The sequence below is a fragment of the Homalodisca vitripennis genome, chromosome 3 (genome assembly GCF_021130785.1).
Source record: "Homalodisca vitripennis isolate AUS2020 chromosome 3, UT_GWSS_2.1, whole genome shotgun sequence".
Taxonomy (NCBI): domain Eukaryota; kingdom Metazoa; phylum Arthropoda; class Insecta; order Hemiptera; family Cicadellidae; genus Homalodisca; species Homalodisca vitripennis.
This window is the reverse complement of record NC_060209.1, coordinates 29,838,506-29,858,225: the sequence shown is the minus strand read 5'-3', so window position 1 is coordinate 29,858,225 and position 19,720 is coordinate 29,838,506. Positions and strand designations below refer to the sequence as shown.

Genomic DNA, 19,720 nt, shown 5'->3' with positions numbered 1-19,720 from the left:
CAGCACATGTCGCCCAACTAGACATCAAATCCTTCCGAAGAGGACTTATGAACTGGCTGATGGACCGCCCATTCTATTCGGTGAAGCAGGAGTTCCTGAGGTGGAAGGAGGACTACCCCTAAACTGGAGGACGAAGATACCAATCGCTCTGAAAATGCTACACACAAACACACACACACACACACAAATACACCTTTTGTAATACATACTCACACAAAAATGACAATTGTACTGATCTTGACGATTATGTTCAAATAAACAATGTCTTATGTCGTACTTATGTCTTAGTTTCTTTTAAAGATGCTTCTTTTACACTGGATACTAATCACTAACAATTTTACTCATTAGAGTATTTATTTACAGTCAAAAAGGAGGAATGTTGAACAGCATAGTTCAAATATGGGAAACCTAATTCTATGACTTGCATCCTCGTTAAGGTAATACGATTTCATTCAAACATTTGCCATCACTCAGTGATACAAGAAACCAGTAAAACTACGTTTCAAAACCTTGAATCTTGGTTTCTACCTCAGGTGGATATATAGAACCTAACACATAACTAGAATCCATATTAAAATAAATAAATAATACCACAGTGTTGTGGCACTCGGAAGTCAGGAATCACAACAACCATGTAGTATGTTAACTTCATGCACACTATCTCTAAAACATGCACTTAATAAAACTAAGTTTTATAATCTAATCTAAGTAATATACGTCACAATACATGTGACTATATTACTTAGATAGTTATCAGGTAACTTCCCTGAAAGTTAAATGAATTAATCTCTTTTTCTCTTAGGACAAGAAGCTTATAAATTGCACTTAGTCCTATAAGAACCTTAGCGCTGCTTCCAGAGTGACAAGATATTCAGGATGGGTAGGTTAGGGGGTAGGGGTCGCCTCCTATCAAGATCCATGAGGAAGAATTAGGGCACTAATCTGAAAGTCATGTCCCCCCAGAAGAAGTGGAGTCCAGCTCTGAACCAGCATCTCCCCAGTGAAAGAGCAGGCAGGGGGTGGCACCCTTGTTGAGGCTAGCAAGATCCTCTGATACTAAGGGAATGAAACCCACCAACTCCAACAGTCATCTCCCGTAGTAGACTAGACCTATCGAATTACCCTTGCACCCCAGAATCTCGACATTTGCTGTTAGTGATGTGCCGTCCATCACAGTGCCTCAGACATAAGAGAAAGCTAGGGATGATTCGCTGTATATGTTATGTGTAGTTTTTTCTGGAATTCAAATATATTCCATTTTGAATCCTGTATAACGAATAGTTGTGAATCTTGACAAATGCATTCCACCAATGCTTTGAAATTATTTTTTTATTTTAACCTAGACTTTTGATATGTGATAGGCTAGTTATCTATATGAGGAAGAGATCAGACTGCAGATCTTGAAATGTAGCGCTACTTATTTTTGCATCACTTAATGGTGGCAAATCTCCAGAAAAAGCCTGTTTCCTTCACAAACCTTCCATCGCTACAAAATAATTCAGCTCAGAGAACTGTTCCTGTTCACTGCATGAGGTCCTTATTACGCTAGAACGCTGAGTTGTGCCACTAGAGTCCTACTGTCATTTAATATGTGATTATATTTGACCCTATTACACTTGGGCAGCCAGAGGCGCAGCTCGAAAATCAGTGATGCAACATCAAAAGTCACTGACAGACCCGCCACTAGCAACCCAGCTGAAAGTTGCACCACTGTGTTCATTAACATTATTATAAAAGGAACTTATTGTACTAGAAAGCACTTTTAAACTGTTGTATAGAAGCGGTTGAGCCACTAGCCACTATTCTCTAATTTGGAAGAAGTGCAACTTGCTTATCAGCTGTGCTATTCAGTGGCCTTTTTTTCTTTTCTTTTTTGAGGGAGAGGCAGGAAAATGCTTTTGCGCACACAGGAGGCCAGCCTGTAGTGTGGGACTCCTACTTACGTAGAATACCCACTAAAAACCTCATCTACTCTTAGGATTCTAGCCTGGAATAATAATTTAGACTGGCCTAGTTTAATAAGGACCTAAATGCATCTATTATTACTATCATAAGAATCACTGCAGCCATCACCCAATAAAAATCCATCTTTGTTTATAAGGTGATCTATCTCACCACAACTCTATCCAATTACTAAGTAAGTTCAATAAAATATGTCATTGCCTGTTTTTGTAGTATTTTATACAGTTTTCCAACCAAAATAATGGTAGAATTTATGAACAACGTTTTGTACAGTTCTAAGCCTATTTAGGCCTGCAAGCTAGCAGGTAATGGGCTAAAACAACTGCATAGTCAAAATTAGAGCAGCACCATTCCATTATAGCATGACTCTGGTTAATTTCACCTTTTAACTGCCATGTATCTCGTAAAAACACAAACATTTGTGAAATCTGATATATATATATATATATATACATTGCCATTTATAAAGTTTAACGTATATATATATATATATATATATATATATATATATATATATATATATATATATTTTGGATAATGTGTTTCGATTTTAAAACTGGAACTAACATTTAACTGTATTGAGACTTAAGACAATGGCATTATAGCCATGAAACCAAAAGCTGTTAACAACCAATACCAATTAAAATAATCTCTTGTTAGTTTTATAACAGTGTTATCGTATAGAATAACATGATAACAAAACATTTTCAACTATAGTAGCCCAGTTTCCAATGTAACCCCAATATTATATGACTCACGGAGTCAAGCACATAAAACTTTCAGAAGGTAGCGACCCTAATCACACAGACAACACAGCACATTGCATTTATGCATGAGTTAGTGTCATTCACCTGGCACTTAAGTGAACATCAATATTAGACTATTGGTGCCTTTGCTCTTGACTCCAGTACAACATTTGTACTGGTACTATTATAAGTTATGTGAAGCACACGGAAATAGAGATTGAACAAGAATGAAGGTATATTTGTTTATGAAAAATTGATTTCTGATCATTTGTTATTAAAATATCTCTCTTTCATTCCTTCATTTAGTGATGAGACAAATTAAAGAATCCAGAAACCATGTATCATTCAATTATTTTCTTGTTTCACTCAAATGAATGAATTAACATACTTAGAATAAATAATCATAGCTTGAAATCATCGGTCCTTCCTAAAAATTTGGATTTGTTACAAAAAATAATTAAATTACAGTAAATCTAAAATGTTCAATATTTAAATATGACTGAAATAGTTTCTTTTCTCATGAAATATGAGGTTTAATTACAACTCAATTATTTATTACAGAAAAAACAATATTTTTACAGTTAATTTATTGGTATTTTATATACTTTTTAATTATTTTGAGTAACAGCAGTAATATTTAGTAACTGATAATGAATTATATATTTTTTTCTGTATATTAACTGATTTTTTTAAATTAATTAAGTAATACTTTATTTCATAAATAGTAGAAATATTTGAAAGGACTCAGTTTAATTTGTATAGTAATTTCAAATTAATAACAACTTTTAAGAATAAAATTTCAATATAACTGACATATTTCGGTGTAAAAAAGGTGTAATTGTCAATAAGTTCATAATAGTTTTAAAATAATGAATACTTCAATAGTTTTATGTGTAACAAAATTTTATAATATATAGTTTTTTCAAGAGGTAATATGACCAAAATTTTATAAATTTGCTATTATGATACCTGAAACTTTTTCATATCTGATTAAATTGCTGATTAGTGTTTATTAGATTCAATCAGAATAGTTATTTATCAGCTCAATACGTAGTATAAAGAAATTAATTCAAAAGTCATCTACAGTAATAAGAATGAATAAAATAAGTAAATAACAGTGACTAATAAATAAATTAAGGGAAGTAAATAAAAGTTATATTCTGAAATTAAGGATAGATTGAGTGAGTGGAAACAAAATATTCAATGAAAAACCCGTAGCAACTAGTAAATTACTTATTAGGTCAGTGGATGATGACCCAGATTGGGCCAGAAATTTTTCTGTTAAAATTTTATTTAGTAATTTCCAAATAATAAATTTTCTATTTAAAATAGTTTTATTTGAACAAAATGTACATCAGTGTACAATGAATTATCATTTGTAATATCTAATTACATGTTCTTAAAAGTAGGTCGTATGTACTACACAATCATTTTACAAAATGTATCTACGTGTTGTAAAACGTGTCAATTGAATATAATACTCTGTTAACTACATAATCCTTTAATCTATCTATAGATACTCACTGTTTAGTGCCACAGAGTGGTGGCACCCCGCTGCGAGCTGCTCTACTGGCCCTGTGACCCCCTCCACAGGTGTTGGGGTATCTTTGTCCGTAGTATCACCAACCCCAAGCTGTCCATCACTATTATTGCCACAGGCAAACACCTTCCCTGACCCTGCAATTGAACATTATCTATAATCAAACAAAGTGATACAGTAAATCAATTAAATGGCATCTACATTAATTAGGCAATGTAGAGAGGATGCTGAAAATCTAGAAATAAAAAGACAGGTAATGCATCCTTGTATTGCCTAATCCATTTCAATATTCACATTAAGAATCATTTAAAGGTTAAGTAGGCATCTTCTTGAAATACTGCTAGATGTCCTCTGAAATGTGTGAGATAGTAGATTTTTTTGTGAGTGCAAGTCTTACTCATCAGCACTCTATATTTTCTAGATCTGACTCTATACTATAGACTATAGATTTGTCTTTATCTAAAGTCCAAGAAATTAATTACAGTATAGGTATCTAGGTTTAGCTCTGCCTCAATTAAGAGGGAACATGAGATAGCTACCACCCCCACACCTCTTTGGCTCCACTTTTAATATGAGGCTAAAGTTTAAAACTATGTTAAAAATAGGAACTCATGTCAAATCCATAATGGTTTCATTATATAAGCTTAAATTTCAGTTCCTTAATGGTGATAAATTGCTGAAATAGTGATGAAATTATTCTATTATTAGTTAATACTAATGGTTGTTATTTTATAATCAGTAAAGATTTTCCCACATCAAACTCAATATTGAATATAAATGTCAAGACATGTTTTATTTAATACAACTAATAAAAACACTAACACATAAATTTGTTTAATATATAGACACATAAAAAACTACAATTTGACATATTTATCTTAAAATTATAAAAATCCAAGATATGAAAACGATTTGAAACTTGATTTTCATTTCAATGTAAAGGTAATTTATATGTAAGAAAAAGTAATGGCATATCTGAGAAATTGAAAAATATTTAACATGACCTAAATTCGATTGGTTTTTGTGAAATTTGTCATGACAATTTTAACAACAATCACCATTTTGAAACTGGTGAAAGTATTTTAGTTTTTTTTTATTGCAATATTAGAAATTAAATTTTTGTTTAAAGACAATCATTGAAAATGGATGATCTTATTACAGGATTTTTTAGTTTTATCATTGTTGTAAAGTACGAAAACTAAAACATAATGTCTCAACTCTATCTGATCTCTTCGTAAGAACAGCTAGAACATTACATACAGTATGCACAACGTTAACAAATAAAAAATTATCTACAAAATACAAATCATTTAATTGCTATAATAATAACCTGTTCTGGTCTAAAGTATGTACTGTACATTTATATGATATAATTGAGAACATAAAAACAAAATGAATTCGTAGAGAAATCAATGGAAGAATTCATCACAATTGATAGTCCACTATCTCAAAGCTTTGTAATGAATTCTTACAAATTTTCAGGATTATTTTGTACGAGATAGTGACAATATGGTTAGGCATCCAAAAGTTCTGTGCTCGATGAGTCCAAAAATTCTGTTGGGAAACTTAGCGAATAGCCTCTGCTCTTGGATTTCTTATGTGCTACAAGCAAGAAGAACAATGATTGTAACGGACAATGAAACATGTGTTAAGTATATAAATTCAGAGACAAAAGTGCAATGTCATTCCAGGGTCATACACACAATTATGAGGAATTCAAAAATGCAGTCTCCAGATTAAGGATAAGGTATTACATACATATAATGAGTACAAGTTTATATGGATATTATGTTGAAAAATAGAGAAAGATTTAGTTTTAAGACTTATATAATATTATTTATCTACTTCTGTGCCTTATTCATAACAATCCTGAGGTTACTTTCCAACAGCCCTCGTACTTGTTGGAATTCACTGTTAACACTGCTATTGCCATGTAAAGATAATTAAAGTTAATTATATCTTTTTTGGATAAAAATAATAATAAGTACTTATGTAGTCATACGCTAGATTATTTTTGCATTTATAAGTATAAAGCACAAGGTATTTAGCAAAGCACAAGTCGAAAAATCTCATACACAAACATAATTTTGACATGTGATCCTTCATTGGAAAAAATACGTTTCCATTTTTTCCCTATGTAGAGTTAATGTAATTTTCAAACCAAAACTGCACCAAACTAAAATATAACCATAGCCAAATTAAGTTAGCCAAGTTTCATACCTGTACTGATTATCGTATGAGCTCTACCACAGGCCACATGAGTTGCTTGTTCAGGCTTCAAAACTGAAACATTATATTCAATATAGCATTTACAGGGCAAGAATTGCAAAGGAAGATTTGATACAAATGAAGTGGCAACTGTGCAGTACAACAAATTGTAACAAAAACATCTATTCCACTTTAAGAAGGTGGAAAAAAAAGATTAAAATCCCTTGGTAATGAATGTAAGTAAAAAGTAACATTACTATTGGTGTTAAAATCAAAACAGATTCGTTTGGTTATAATATTTCTAACATTAATACTGCTTATTTATTTAATATATATCTATAAATTAAAGTAAACACTAAAAACTAATGTAAAAATTAAAAATGGATTAAATTGGAACAAAAGTAACAGACAATTAAAAGAGTTCGATACTGTCCATAAGTTATTTAAACATAATGAAACTCATTTTTTGTAAACATGCAAAAGGAATTCCAGTTTATATCCAGAACAATGCACCAAGTTACATGATGAAAGAATGTAGTAAATTGCTTGCATCTTGTAATTAAAAAAAAACTGTAAAATCCATAACTCCAATAGATAGAATAAATGTAATCTCAGGCTACTTTTCTTACTTTGTGCCTAGCTTAATTCAGATGACAACAGGATACCCTAACAAACAAACTGAAAAGAATGAACAATATGTTTTTGATATTTTTTTACTTTTCCAAAATGTTTGAAGAAGTATTTTTTAGTGGCAACCCAAGTTGTGTTACCAATCACTTGAAACAAACTCCAACGCAGGCAACAGTATAATAGAAGTATTCAAAAGTTTTTTATGAGAATCCTTGAGACACAAATTAACTTCATTCCAAATTTAAAATATTATAAGCTGTAAATTTTACAAAATGAACTCACTCTTAACACAGCTGGGTTTAGTCACAACGGAGCGGTGTCCGAGCCCCAGCTGGCCCCACTCGTTGCTTCCAAACACGAACACTCGTCCGTTCTCTACAGCAATACACAATACATAGAGTTAAGCCACGCAATACACGGCGAAATGCAAATACAACACAAGCTACCAATCACCTCTGTATTTGCTTATGAATTATGCATGTCATCTGATAAATCATGCAAATTCACGGCGAGGAATCGTGCTGACTGTCCTGAAATAAAACATGCTGATTAACGTCATTCCTACACAGGATTTAGTACCGTTGTATCTCAAACACATAATTTAAAAGTAGATCAGCAGAAAATTACTCTTTTTATTAGTAAATTTAGTAGCATGGTAACTACAACATTTTTTGACAGATGATAGCCAAAATAAACATTTAAAGAACAATAAACCACTTGCTACATTATGCTAGTTATGCATCAATTTTATAAAACCTAAGACCTATTCATTGGATTATCATCTGCCAAAAATCTCCGTGATAATCAACTTATATTCTCACAGTTGTTTAAGGCACCACCATATTAAATAACTAATCACATCAGTACATTTTAGAAAGCTTACTTGTTGTTCAAATAACAAAGTAACAAATCCTTTAGTGCTTTGATAGATGATCAGCCTGTCAAAAACTTTATAAAAGTTACAACTCTCCATTTGGATTATTTAGTTATTTATGTTAGTTAAATTGAATCAGATATTTGTTAAGGTAATCTAACATAAAACCACTTAAATACATAGAATGTGTAATTTAATGTATTTAAAACTTTTTAATATTGTTTAAACATTTAAAAAACATAACAAAAAGGTTTAAAGATGAAATTTTAAGTAAAAGTAAAAATCTATCCGTTTTGTTGTATAAAATTATTAGAATTTTACTCGTATTTTTCCACAAAATGTAGAATAAAAGTAGAAACTTAATTATGTGAGACAAATGATTAATACAAAGTGGCCATCATTGTTTTAAGCATACGCTGCACAGCTGTCATTGACAGGATGCATATTATTTACAAACAAACTGTGCTGAAGGGAAAGGCTATATTGACATTCAAAACAAGTATTTCTTCCCAATTCACCTCAGATGTTTTGTGTCTCAATACCATTTCATGATTTACTTCATATTTTATTTACTATTAACTGACCACCAACCTCAAGAGTATAAAGCATAGTAACCTGCCAGTGTACATTAGTAATTCATCTGTCACATTTTAACTGGAAATCAAATCAAAAATTCTTTATTTGTAATTTCATGGAGAAATACAATGGCGTCATGGTAGTAAAGTCATATTTTATATAAATATACAAAAGTGGTTTTTAATTTTACAAATTTTGATGTTGTTGTTTTAAGTCAGTGAATTCTTTGATCGAGTAAAAGGACCACTCCAGGAGCCATTCTTGAAGTTTCCTCTTAAAATGTTTTTGTCTGGAGATCTTCTTCATGTAGTCAGGAAGGCAGTTAAACAATTTTGGTCCCATTTAGCTTGGCTTCTCTTCATATAGGCTGAGACGGTGGTTCGGCAAAATGAAATTGTTTCCATGCCTGGTGTTGTAATAATGGAGCTGTCCTGTTCTTGTTAGATTTTGATTAGTAGTGTAAAGGATAACTTCCTGGATGTAGAGGGATACTGATGTGAGTATCTTTAGTTCTTTACATGTACTTCTGCAAGAGTCAAGTGGATTGAGGTTGGCTAAGATCCTAATCGCTTTTTTTGAATTACAATGTGGTGTCCAGGTGAGTTTGTCACCAATAGTAACCCCCCGTATTTAGCTTTATTATCAAGGTCAACTTCTGGGAGTCCTGTCAATTCAACTGTTCTTCTTCCAAAGTTTAGTTGTTGAGTCTTATGGTCGTTTAATACTAAGTCATTCTGATTACAATATTGTTTTGCTGTATTTAGAGCGATAAAGGATGCTATTTCTAGTTCTTGTACTTGTTTATTTGCTATGAGGAGGACAGTATCATCAGCATACATGAGTACCTGGCTAAGCTCTTGGAGATAGTTTGGGAGATCGTTGGTGAGCAGAATAAAAAGTACCGGCCCCAAGACAGATCCTTGAGGAAAGCCTCTACTTAGAGGGAGTGGTGTTGATGTTACACGATATGAGGTGTTGTTTTTGGTATATGATATTTCTACCATTTGTGTTCTTCCCTCCAGGTAGCTTGTAAACCAATTGGCTGCATTTCCTCTGACTCCTATATTATTCATCTTTTGAAGGAGGATATTATGGTCCAGGCAGTCAAATGCTTTAGTAAAATCCAGAAAAAGGCCAGTCACAGCAGCTCCATTTTCCATCTGATCTATAATGAATTCAGTGAGTTCTATCAATGCTGAAATTGTTGATCTTCCTTTCAGAAACCCATGTTGTTGGGTGGTTAGGACATTGTAGGACATTCTACAAAAAGATTCTGTTGAATTGGGCACTGTCTGTAATATGCTGCATTCTAAGCAACACAAACAAAAAATTGGCCTAAGCAATTACAATGTTTTGACATATGTTGCAAATAAAGACCTACCCACACACTATGACTTGATCCAAAACAAACACCATCTTCTGATTAAAGAGAGAATACTTTTAATCTTTTTAGTTTTAACTTTTCATACAGGCTACTGCTAAGTTAAGAAGACAAATTTAAGTATGTAGTGCTCATTTGTGAATTCTATATTTGTACTAAGTTTAATAAGAAATAACATAAAACTTTTGGAAGCAAGTCACAAAACCATCTTAATCAGAAATACATGAGAATCCCGTGACACCTCACCCCAGATAAAAGAACAGATATGTATGTACGTACAATATGTTGCAAAAGTGGTATAAATAATCTAAGAAAAAAGCTCACAAAATGACAAAAATATATGCCATGCAGCATATTCCACATCATAATTTAAGAAATTCAGAATATAAACAAACGTCAGCCTGTATTAATGTTTCATTAATTTTTTTTTTATTGGGTCAAATGAAATTTGCATAATTTATTATAATTACTATAAAAAATAAATCTCTTTAATCTTAAAAGTAGTATTTTTCTTTTTTAAATTATATTCAATAACCCACAACTTTTAAAATGACGATATAAAATGCCAATATTACAAAGTTTAAACACAATATGTGTACACAGAATGATCCATCTCTGCAAAAAAACTCAAGCTATTTACAGAAAATTATAAAACATAATTTTTCTTAATTTTATTTTTATCTGTTTTTCTTATCAAAAATAAAGAAAGGAAGATGGTAACTTTAATTTAATGCAGAAAGTCTTATTTATATAAATAAAAATGTATACTGTAATGTTTTTGAGAGGTTAAATAAATGTTGTTTTTTTTTTTTTTTTTTTAGTTTACAACCAAAAATCATATATCTAAGATTGTTCAGTGCTTTTTCTAATGCCATCATTTGGTAGAGCATCAAAACTGAACAGATTACATGCATGATATATAATATTATTTACCACTTCAATAAGTAAATAAAACATTTTACTGTTTCAAATGTTTAATTGGAAAAAAGTGTGAGCAAGTTACTTATTGTTATACCATCCAAGTATAATATACATTTTATGTATGTATCACATTTTTTTGGCTTCAACTAAAAATACCATTTTGCATAGTCATTTATGTCTGATAGCTTTTATAAATATTGTAATCAATTTACAAAACATTGATGTACCTTACAAAAGGAGTATAGCACAATTTTAGAACTAACAGCGTATCTTTTTCAAAAACGCTAAAGTACAGTAAACACTGAACAGTGAACAGATGCTTTCCAAAACAAAATAAAAATTGCACATTAATATTGCATCCCTAATTTATTTCTTAAACATTCTTGTGAAAATTTATTCTCATTATATTTTTAAATCATTATATTTAAATTAGTTTGGAGAGTATGAATAAATAGATAGTGAAGTCTTGTCAGTCATACAATTTATGAATATTGATTGTGCACGTAATCAAGTGACGTTGCACGGAACGAGGTGCGATGCAGCATAACTAGCTGATAGTATCTGAGAGTATTGATTTGGCAGGAGGCGTGGAGTAAATATCCACACCATCGACCACAGCATGCGACCTGCCCTCAATGATTGATGTTGGCATAACCGCTTCAGTCCCTCACGCAACGTGACAGCACAAGAGAAGCTCGTAACTTACAATTTGAGAGACACCATCTTAAAATTACTTAACTTAAAATACATTTTTTATCATTATTTTAAACAATTTGATTTTCTATACAAATTTAAATTATTAAAGGTACGTTTTTTTTTAGAAAATAATTAGGCTCAGTGGCCTTTACATGAATATGAGTGAAATCTCAAACGTATTCAGCCATATCAGTAAGTTGTTAATTCTTGTTATAATTTACAAAAAGAACAGTTATTACAATTGAGTCCCATCGCCAATATAGATAGTTTTGATTCAAATTGATTCAAAATCCCAAAAGTTCCACAGCAATCACAAAATCAGAGATAACAGAAGGGAATATCACAATCAATCACAATCACAATCACAATTCTTTATTGCCAGAAGACAAATACAAAATTTGTATAGCAATCGTCATAACTCTATAACTATCGTGTAATTCTATAGATTTATCAATAAATTATGTTAATGTTTAAAATTATTTTATTTAAACAATTGTACCTAATAAAAAACAAGATCTACTCCTAAAATTAACAATGTCAACATAAGAATAGACATGTCAACACCCAGTGAGAGATTGGGCATCAATGTATGTTCCACAAACTCGCTCACGCTATAAAACTCATTTAATATCAAATAACGCTTAAGTAATCGTTTAAAATGCAAAGGGTTCGTCTGGTTCTTTATATTATCAGGAAGTTTGTTCAAAAATTTTACACCAACTTCAGGTGGTAGGCTCTCGTAAGATTTTAGAATATTACCACATAGTAGGTGTTCCAATCTAAACTACTGAACCTACAAAATTACAAGCTGAATATGTTAACTGCTCAAGAAGGAGGCTTCACCCAGAAACATATGACCAACACATGTGGAGACAAGCTACCTGACAAAAAATTCTTTCTACTCTCTTATTGAATTCTTTGCTCTTGACCTTTATTACCATTTTTACTGACTTTTTATGTATTATTTTTCCCACAATTTTATTTTGTTATATAATATGTAAACCTTATTGTGTTTACTAACGTAAATTGGCATTATTACATCTTTTAATGATATTTTAAATAAGAGAATTTTGTTTGATCAAACACGCCAAGTAATTAAAATAAATAAATTATAATATCTTTATTTACATTTGCACAGAAAATAAGAATTAATAGTCGTTCATTACAAGGTCAATTATTTTTACAAAGTAATATCACTGTAAAGCTTACTGAATAACTAAAATTATTAAATATGACTAACTAAGACTAAAGATTAGGGAATAGACTTACATACATACGTTTCTGTTTATCGAAGAAAGAACTCTATTAGTATCAGGGTCAAAAGGATAAAATTAAAGGTAAAAATTAAATTCTAACGTTGGTTATAATGTGGCAACGAGGAAATTGCAGAATAATAGGATTTCTAAACAAACTTGAGTAGAATCTCTTGACATTTTGTCCATGTGGCTTAATAGCAAATGTGATGAATATTACTTTGACGGATTACTTTGACGGATTACTTTGACGGATTACTTTGACGGATTACTTTGACGGATTACTTTGACGGTTAGTAAGATTTTCATCACATTTTATCAGGTTTTTCAATACTCTGTTCTAATGGTTAGTATTATACTTGTGAACCAAATTAACTTTTCTTTTTCTTTACAAAAATAACCTAGAAATCTATAAAATTTTTAATTTGAATTATTTAAAACTATTATATTTCTTATAGCAAAATGTTCTAATTTTTTTATATACTGTGGCAATTTAAAAATTTTGAATGTAACATACCGATATATATGTGGTTACTTTTGGCATAAACGCAACAAAATTGAACGTATTGACTTAAAATTAAATATTACTATGTAGCATTTTTTAAACTGTACTTAGCCGTATTATTATGTAAACCTCATTTTTCTAATTATAATTTTTAACTGAGAGTTACTTGTATCAATCAGTTATAAGGTCAATCACTGCATATAAATATTATAATGAATTTATATACATTTTTGTATAATTTGGTACCTATTAAACTTATATTATTACAAAAGGCTATAATGAATGTGTAAACATTTTTATACCTTATAATTGTGATTTTAATTTATGTTTGAAAGTAATATAAATCATACACAAATACAGAAAGTATGGTTAATTATTTTTTTATAATTCTTTTATAAGTATATTCTAAAAGTAATTTTTTCTAGACCTAACCCTTTGAGTGCCAGTCATTTGGTACTTGGAGTAACACATAGAACCACCTAAAACGTATTTACATTACTTAAAAAATAGGGTAAAGCTACTGTCATCTTCGCAATTATTGTAAACAATGGTATAGTGTTTTTACTCAAGAATGATCTTCAGTGATCTATATAAAGACGAAGCAAAATTTAATAAATACTGACAAGAAACTACCCGAAAATAAACAACTAATGACGAATGTACGTCTCAAAACAGCTGAATTGATCAGATGTGCGTACAGGACCAACATAATCATAGTTTACACACTGATTTATTCTTGAAATTCATGTGCCAATTGATAATTAAACAATGGCCTGTTTATGGACAAAATTATATCAAAGCGTCAAAATATGCATATGAAGATTTTATATATATTTCAATCATTATCAATCATCCGGTAAAACTGAATGTTGACACTCAAAGGATTCTAAGTTACCATATTAGACAGTCAGCACATATATTTATTTATTTCTGTTGTAATATAAATAAAGCACATCTGTAAAGTACCATTTAGAAATATGAAATTCAAAAACATGTTCATTTTAACTCATAATTTTATTTTTATATGGGATTCTGTATCTTAGACTATTATCGACAAGTAATGCAGTTTAGGCATTCATCACAGAATTTGGCCAGCTTATCTTTACTTTCCGCAAAGAAACATCCTTCCAGTGAAAATAACCTCAGCTGGAATACAGCTTGTGATAGGATAAATGGTTAGTTACAATCGCATACAAAGCAGTTTTCAAGACAAATGGAAGTCTTGTGGTTGTGAATGTATATTTGTTTTAATTTTCTCATCCACTTTCCTAACCAATTTATTCATCATTCACAGTAACCTCCCACCTCTTGTTCATTGTGGACAAATGTCCATCCTTCACTGAACTGTCTAAGCCACATTCTGTCACTAATTGCACTTCCATCATAAATCTTTGTAATCTAATGATGAATTTTGGCTGCCTTGACATTCCTTACATAAAAGACCAAGACTGGTGTCAGTGTGTAGCTAATGAATATTAAAGAAACAAGTGCACAAGTAAAAGAGTGGTGTAATGTAATTAAAGTTTCACAGTATTTACTTTCCGGTCAACCTTATATTTACCCATAAATTTGCTCAAAACTATATCTAACACACACTGATATTTTCTCATACTTAAACATAAGTTTTAGGTATTTCATAGCTTTCTAGAAGAACAAAAAAGTAACATTTGAAACAATTGTAAAACATGTTACAAATAAATCATTTGAATAATACAATTCCATTTATACGAATTTATCATTCAAACTCACCTTGGTTTATAACTGGGATTTATATTTAAAATAGGTATTTAATTATTTAAATTTGGAACTTTTCCCTCAAAAATGAACTTAAGACTTTGAAAATTTTAATATTTTGCAATTTAAATAGTTAAATTTCTATAAAAGAACTGAATAAAATACAATTTTATATACTTATGTTAATTTCAATTTTAATTATTTTATTTTACATCTTGTATTAAGATATTTTAACCCATGCGTAACTTGACGCAATTACAGTTCTTGACGAATTGGTACATAAAGTATTATGACTATGAAAATGACTAGTAGTATGCCACATTTCAAGTAGTAACATGCACAGCCAGAGGGAAATGAATTAGTCAATCAGTTTGATCTTTTAACTTTGTACATATTATATAAAAATACTAAGAGAATTCATTTTTCTATTATGATACTCACGGCAGACTACTGCAGTATGTTCATCCCCACAACCAACATCAATGACAGGATCATTCCTAATAAAGAAATGGCTCGGGATGTTTTCAGCGAATCGGCTTCTTCCAAAAGTAAACACTGCTCCACTGGCTGCAAAAACACATTGTTACTCAAAACTAAATAGTATCATAGAAACATGATTGAACAGTATCAAAAACTTCATAGTAGTATCATCATCAGATTACTTTATCACACTTCTGGGGAAACTAAAATTATCTGACAAAGGATCCATTTTTTTTATATTTTTTTCAAGCTGTAAGGAACCTGCATCCTTTAAAACAACACTAATTTCTTTGTTTGACTCATATGTATGTTTTATTTAATGTATAACTTACTTTAGTTAATTTGATGTAATAAATAATAAATTTAATACTAAACTCAATATTATTTGAGTAAAACATTGAGAGCTACATTCAAACTGCAGCCAATTGGCTGCAATTTCCTATTTAATATTGTATCTATAAATAGAATAAAACTATTGAAAATATATGTTAAAAACAATAACCCTCTCGAAAAAAAAAAATAAATAAAAAAAAAAATAACTTAATCATCATTGTTGTACAGTCAAACCTCGATGGCTTAAACTTCTTTACATTGAATTCTTTGACAGCTCAAATTTTTTATCAAACTCTTTGATAGAACCTTTATAAATCAACAAAATACTTTGGATAACTCTAAATAATTATACCACTAAATTTCACCTACGTAAGTCGAAGTTCAGAGCAATTTTACCTCTATAACTCAACCATCACAAGTAGAATTCTACCTCTAACTAGAATTTTTTTCTCGGACCTCACTACCTCGTAAACCACAGGAACAGAATGTAGGCTTGGAGAAGCATGTTTTGACCTGTCTGTGAGTTATCTGTCTGCTCCCTACCAGACCTTTGTCTTCCTAGCAAAACAATCAGCTATATGCCAGGCAGTGTGTTTTCTGCCATTGTTTCACTTGAAAGGGTTATTGAATATCAAAATGGTAACAGTCTCAAGCAAAGAAAATAACGAACTTCTTTCAAGGTATTTTGAACAAGTAAAGTGAGCCATTATTTACAATTTCCTATTTCCTATAATTTGGTTTCATTGAGATACATAGTGTTTTAGGTTTAATTTTGTTCTTGGATGTAGGGAATAAAACGTAGTTTATGAAACTTGTATTTTATTTTCCTTACCTCCTACGTCTGGTTTACCTCTGTAAGTCAAATTCCATAAAACTATAACCTTAATAATTCGAACTAATCCTAAATCCAATCAAAACAGAAGTCCCTTGATATTCGAGTTATCGATGTGTATTTGTAAACATCTTCCAACAGGTTCCAACTACACTTTCATAATTGTTACAAAAGCAAGATTTGGTTCCTAAAGTACCAAATATGATGTAACATGGGGGACATAAAGGTAAGAGTTACAGTGAAACAAAGTGTTATTTGCACCAAATCATCTAACATGATCTGAGCTTAGGAAAGTACTGATCGGAAATGCCCCTGGCCAGAAGTGCAAGCTTTGGTGCAGCCTGAAATTGTGGGAAAAAATTTGCAAAACATCCCTCAAGATAGTACCTAAATTAAAGCTCAATCAAATATTAAATTACTGGAACCAACGGAAATGGGAGTACAGAAATAAATTTTAGCAAACGACACGACTGCAGCTGAAGCAATATTGTAATCAGTTTACTGCTGGCAGCTATGAACTTTATCGGTATTATTTAACTTAAACTGGCTATTATATCTGCTTACATTTTGGTAGGTTTAGCTTAGGAAAAATTTGATCATAATCAGACAACTTTTATAATAGTGGACTTGAACTCCCCCAAATGGACCTTTTAACCTCTCAGATTTTGATGAATTTTTTGTATGGAAGTTATACCTACCAAAACTAGTTCAAATGCAAAATTTCATATTTTTCCTCCTTTTGGTTTGTGACAGGCTTTTAAAAACCCACAAAAAGGCAGTTTTTGGTCATGTCTCAATATTTTCTAAACAACAAAGCTAAAAAGCTATTAAAGCTATTTGTGGAAGTTTTTCCAGGTAGGGTACGATAAGCGGACCCGGTTTTTTATACCAAAATTGGCAAACAATATTACTTAATCATAACCATTGATATAACCAATCGAAACTGATTAATTATTTTGAACAATTAACTTATTCTATATCAACAGCTGTAAACACCTTCAAATAATACATGTAATTGTATTATTATTATTATTATATATACAATTAGGTGTGTGTATATATATATATATGAAACAATAAAATTATTGTTATTATACATACACATAATAATATATATATAATTACATGTGTATAATTATAAACAATTCAATAATTATGACATTTAAACAATATGAATTGTGGTTCATAATTATTTATGAGTTTTCTTGTTTGATGGTTCTTGTTCTAGTTCATTTATTATTCTTGTAATTTCTTAATTATTTATGAGTTTTCCTATATTCATATTTTAACTTAAAACATATCATTGTTATTTAGGACTATAGATACTTTTATATCAATTGATAGTCTAGGATTCGAGATGCGAATATTAGGTATCGATGATTATATTCTTCGATATAAAAAAAAACGGGACTGCTTATCGTACCCTACCCTTTTTTCCATTTGAAATGCTGTTTACTTTGATATATATCACATGACTATGTTTTTTATATTTAGAATTCTTTTGAATCCTCCAATAAAGTTTTTTTAACTCGAAATACGTTCCCTTCAATTTTTTTATTTTATCCACATTATAACTGATTACTTATATGCAAAATTTCTGAGTGCGACAAAAATGGGTTTTTATTTTATTTTTTGTTATATACATATTGTTATTGGATTACACATCGGTTTGATGTGAGTTATTGCTATGCACACTATGTACAAAGGGAGATAATTTAACACCTAACCGATTGCAGAACACAGTTCCTTACTTCTAGTACACAGTTCTTCTTGTATCGATGATAAGAATAGAAGCGGTATAAAAACTGTGTCCACTTAAATGATACACTACCCAACATATAGATAATTTTAGTATGACATCGTAATTTATTGTTTTGATGGCCTGATGTGGATACTCTTGTCAGAGGACTGTAATTTAGTTTTACAGCTAGTTTAGGGAGGCAGTCCCCAGCATCCCCCTTAATATGCTGCTAATACATTGAAACCCTGATTTATTAGTATTGTCAATAAGTCAGTACTCAGTGCCCAAGAAATCACCAATGTAAGTAGATTGATAACTCAATAAATTATCACAAACGGTATTTATTCATATTGGCCTAAACCTATTTTTATAACTAAGTCACAGCGATGGTTCTACCTGGAATTTCCTTATCTTCTTCTGCCATATATGTGATACAGTAATCTTCGTTTTCAATCAAGCAAACAAATTCCCTATTTAAAAACAGCAATTAGAGAAAGGAAGCACAAAGAATAATGTAATTAATTTAAAATCACTGTGTATGCGGGAATGCAAGTCTGTTTTTATTACGTAGCAACATTAATATGACATCAACTCACACTCATAACTCGCATCTGCTTAGATCTGATAGGCTAAAGTCTACTAAGCTTAACATTTCGAATTCCCTCTACATAAAACAAACAAAACGTAACGTTGCTATAGAGAGGGTTTAGGGAGGAAATGTAAACAAACTTGGATACCCACACCTGACAGTTATATCACTGCCCTTTCAATCTCATAGATCTGAAGTTCTAGCAGTAGTAAACTTTGTAATATACATGTATTATAGTTTTATTACTTTATTCATCAAAATCATTGGCATAGATATTCTCCCGTACCTTTATGGAGATGTGATAACGTATTTAAAATATTTTCACATTTTCTTTGTAGTTTGAATGTCAAGCAATGTCCAGTAATCAATACATCGCTTGCAAGAAAAACATATACATTAGCTGGATACATTCTACCAGCTTCTTCTTATTGGAATCAAGTACTTAATTTATAAAAACAAACACTTCAATAATTATGAAATTTCATTTTTGTGAGGCCTTTCGTGTTCAAGGAACACATTATCAGACCCCCAAAACTGTATTTGTGCGTTGTTTAACGTGATTATATTATGAGCTGTGTCATTGTTTAGTTGTATACTATCATTATATCTTGTAAAAATTATTTGACAAAATAAAAATTTGAAACGCTAATTAAATAGCTTCTACAATTTTAATTTTCTGTTCAGAAATAAAGGAATTTTTGCAAAATTAATGTGCAAAA

At 30.6% G+C, this 19,720-nt stretch overlaps 1 protein-coding gene across 1 annotated transcript in view; it reads right to left on the bottom strand.

Annotated features, from left to right (window-relative positions):
* Positions 1-19,089, bottom strand: part of LOC124356741 (X-linked retinitis pigmentosa GTPase regulator-like) — a 32,351-nt gene extending 13,262 nt beyond the window's left edge. Inside the window, exons 1-5 of the mRNA XM_046807928.1 lie at positions 18,809-19,089; positions 15,468-15,593; positions 7,369-7,461; positions 6,469-6,531; positions 4,233-4,385 (exon numbers count right to left, since the gene is read on the bottom strand). Of these exons, the coding sequence (XP_046663884.1) occupies positions 4,233-4,385; positions 6,469-6,531; positions 7,369-7,461; positions 15,468-15,593; positions 18,809-18,836 (463 nt within the window). The 5' untranslated portion in view covers positions 18,837-19,089. The remainder of the gene's footprint in view (positions 1-4,232; positions 4,386-6,468; positions 6,532-7,368; positions 7,462-15,467; positions 15,594-18,808) is intronic.
* Positions 19,090-19,720: the final 631 nt, after the last annotated feature.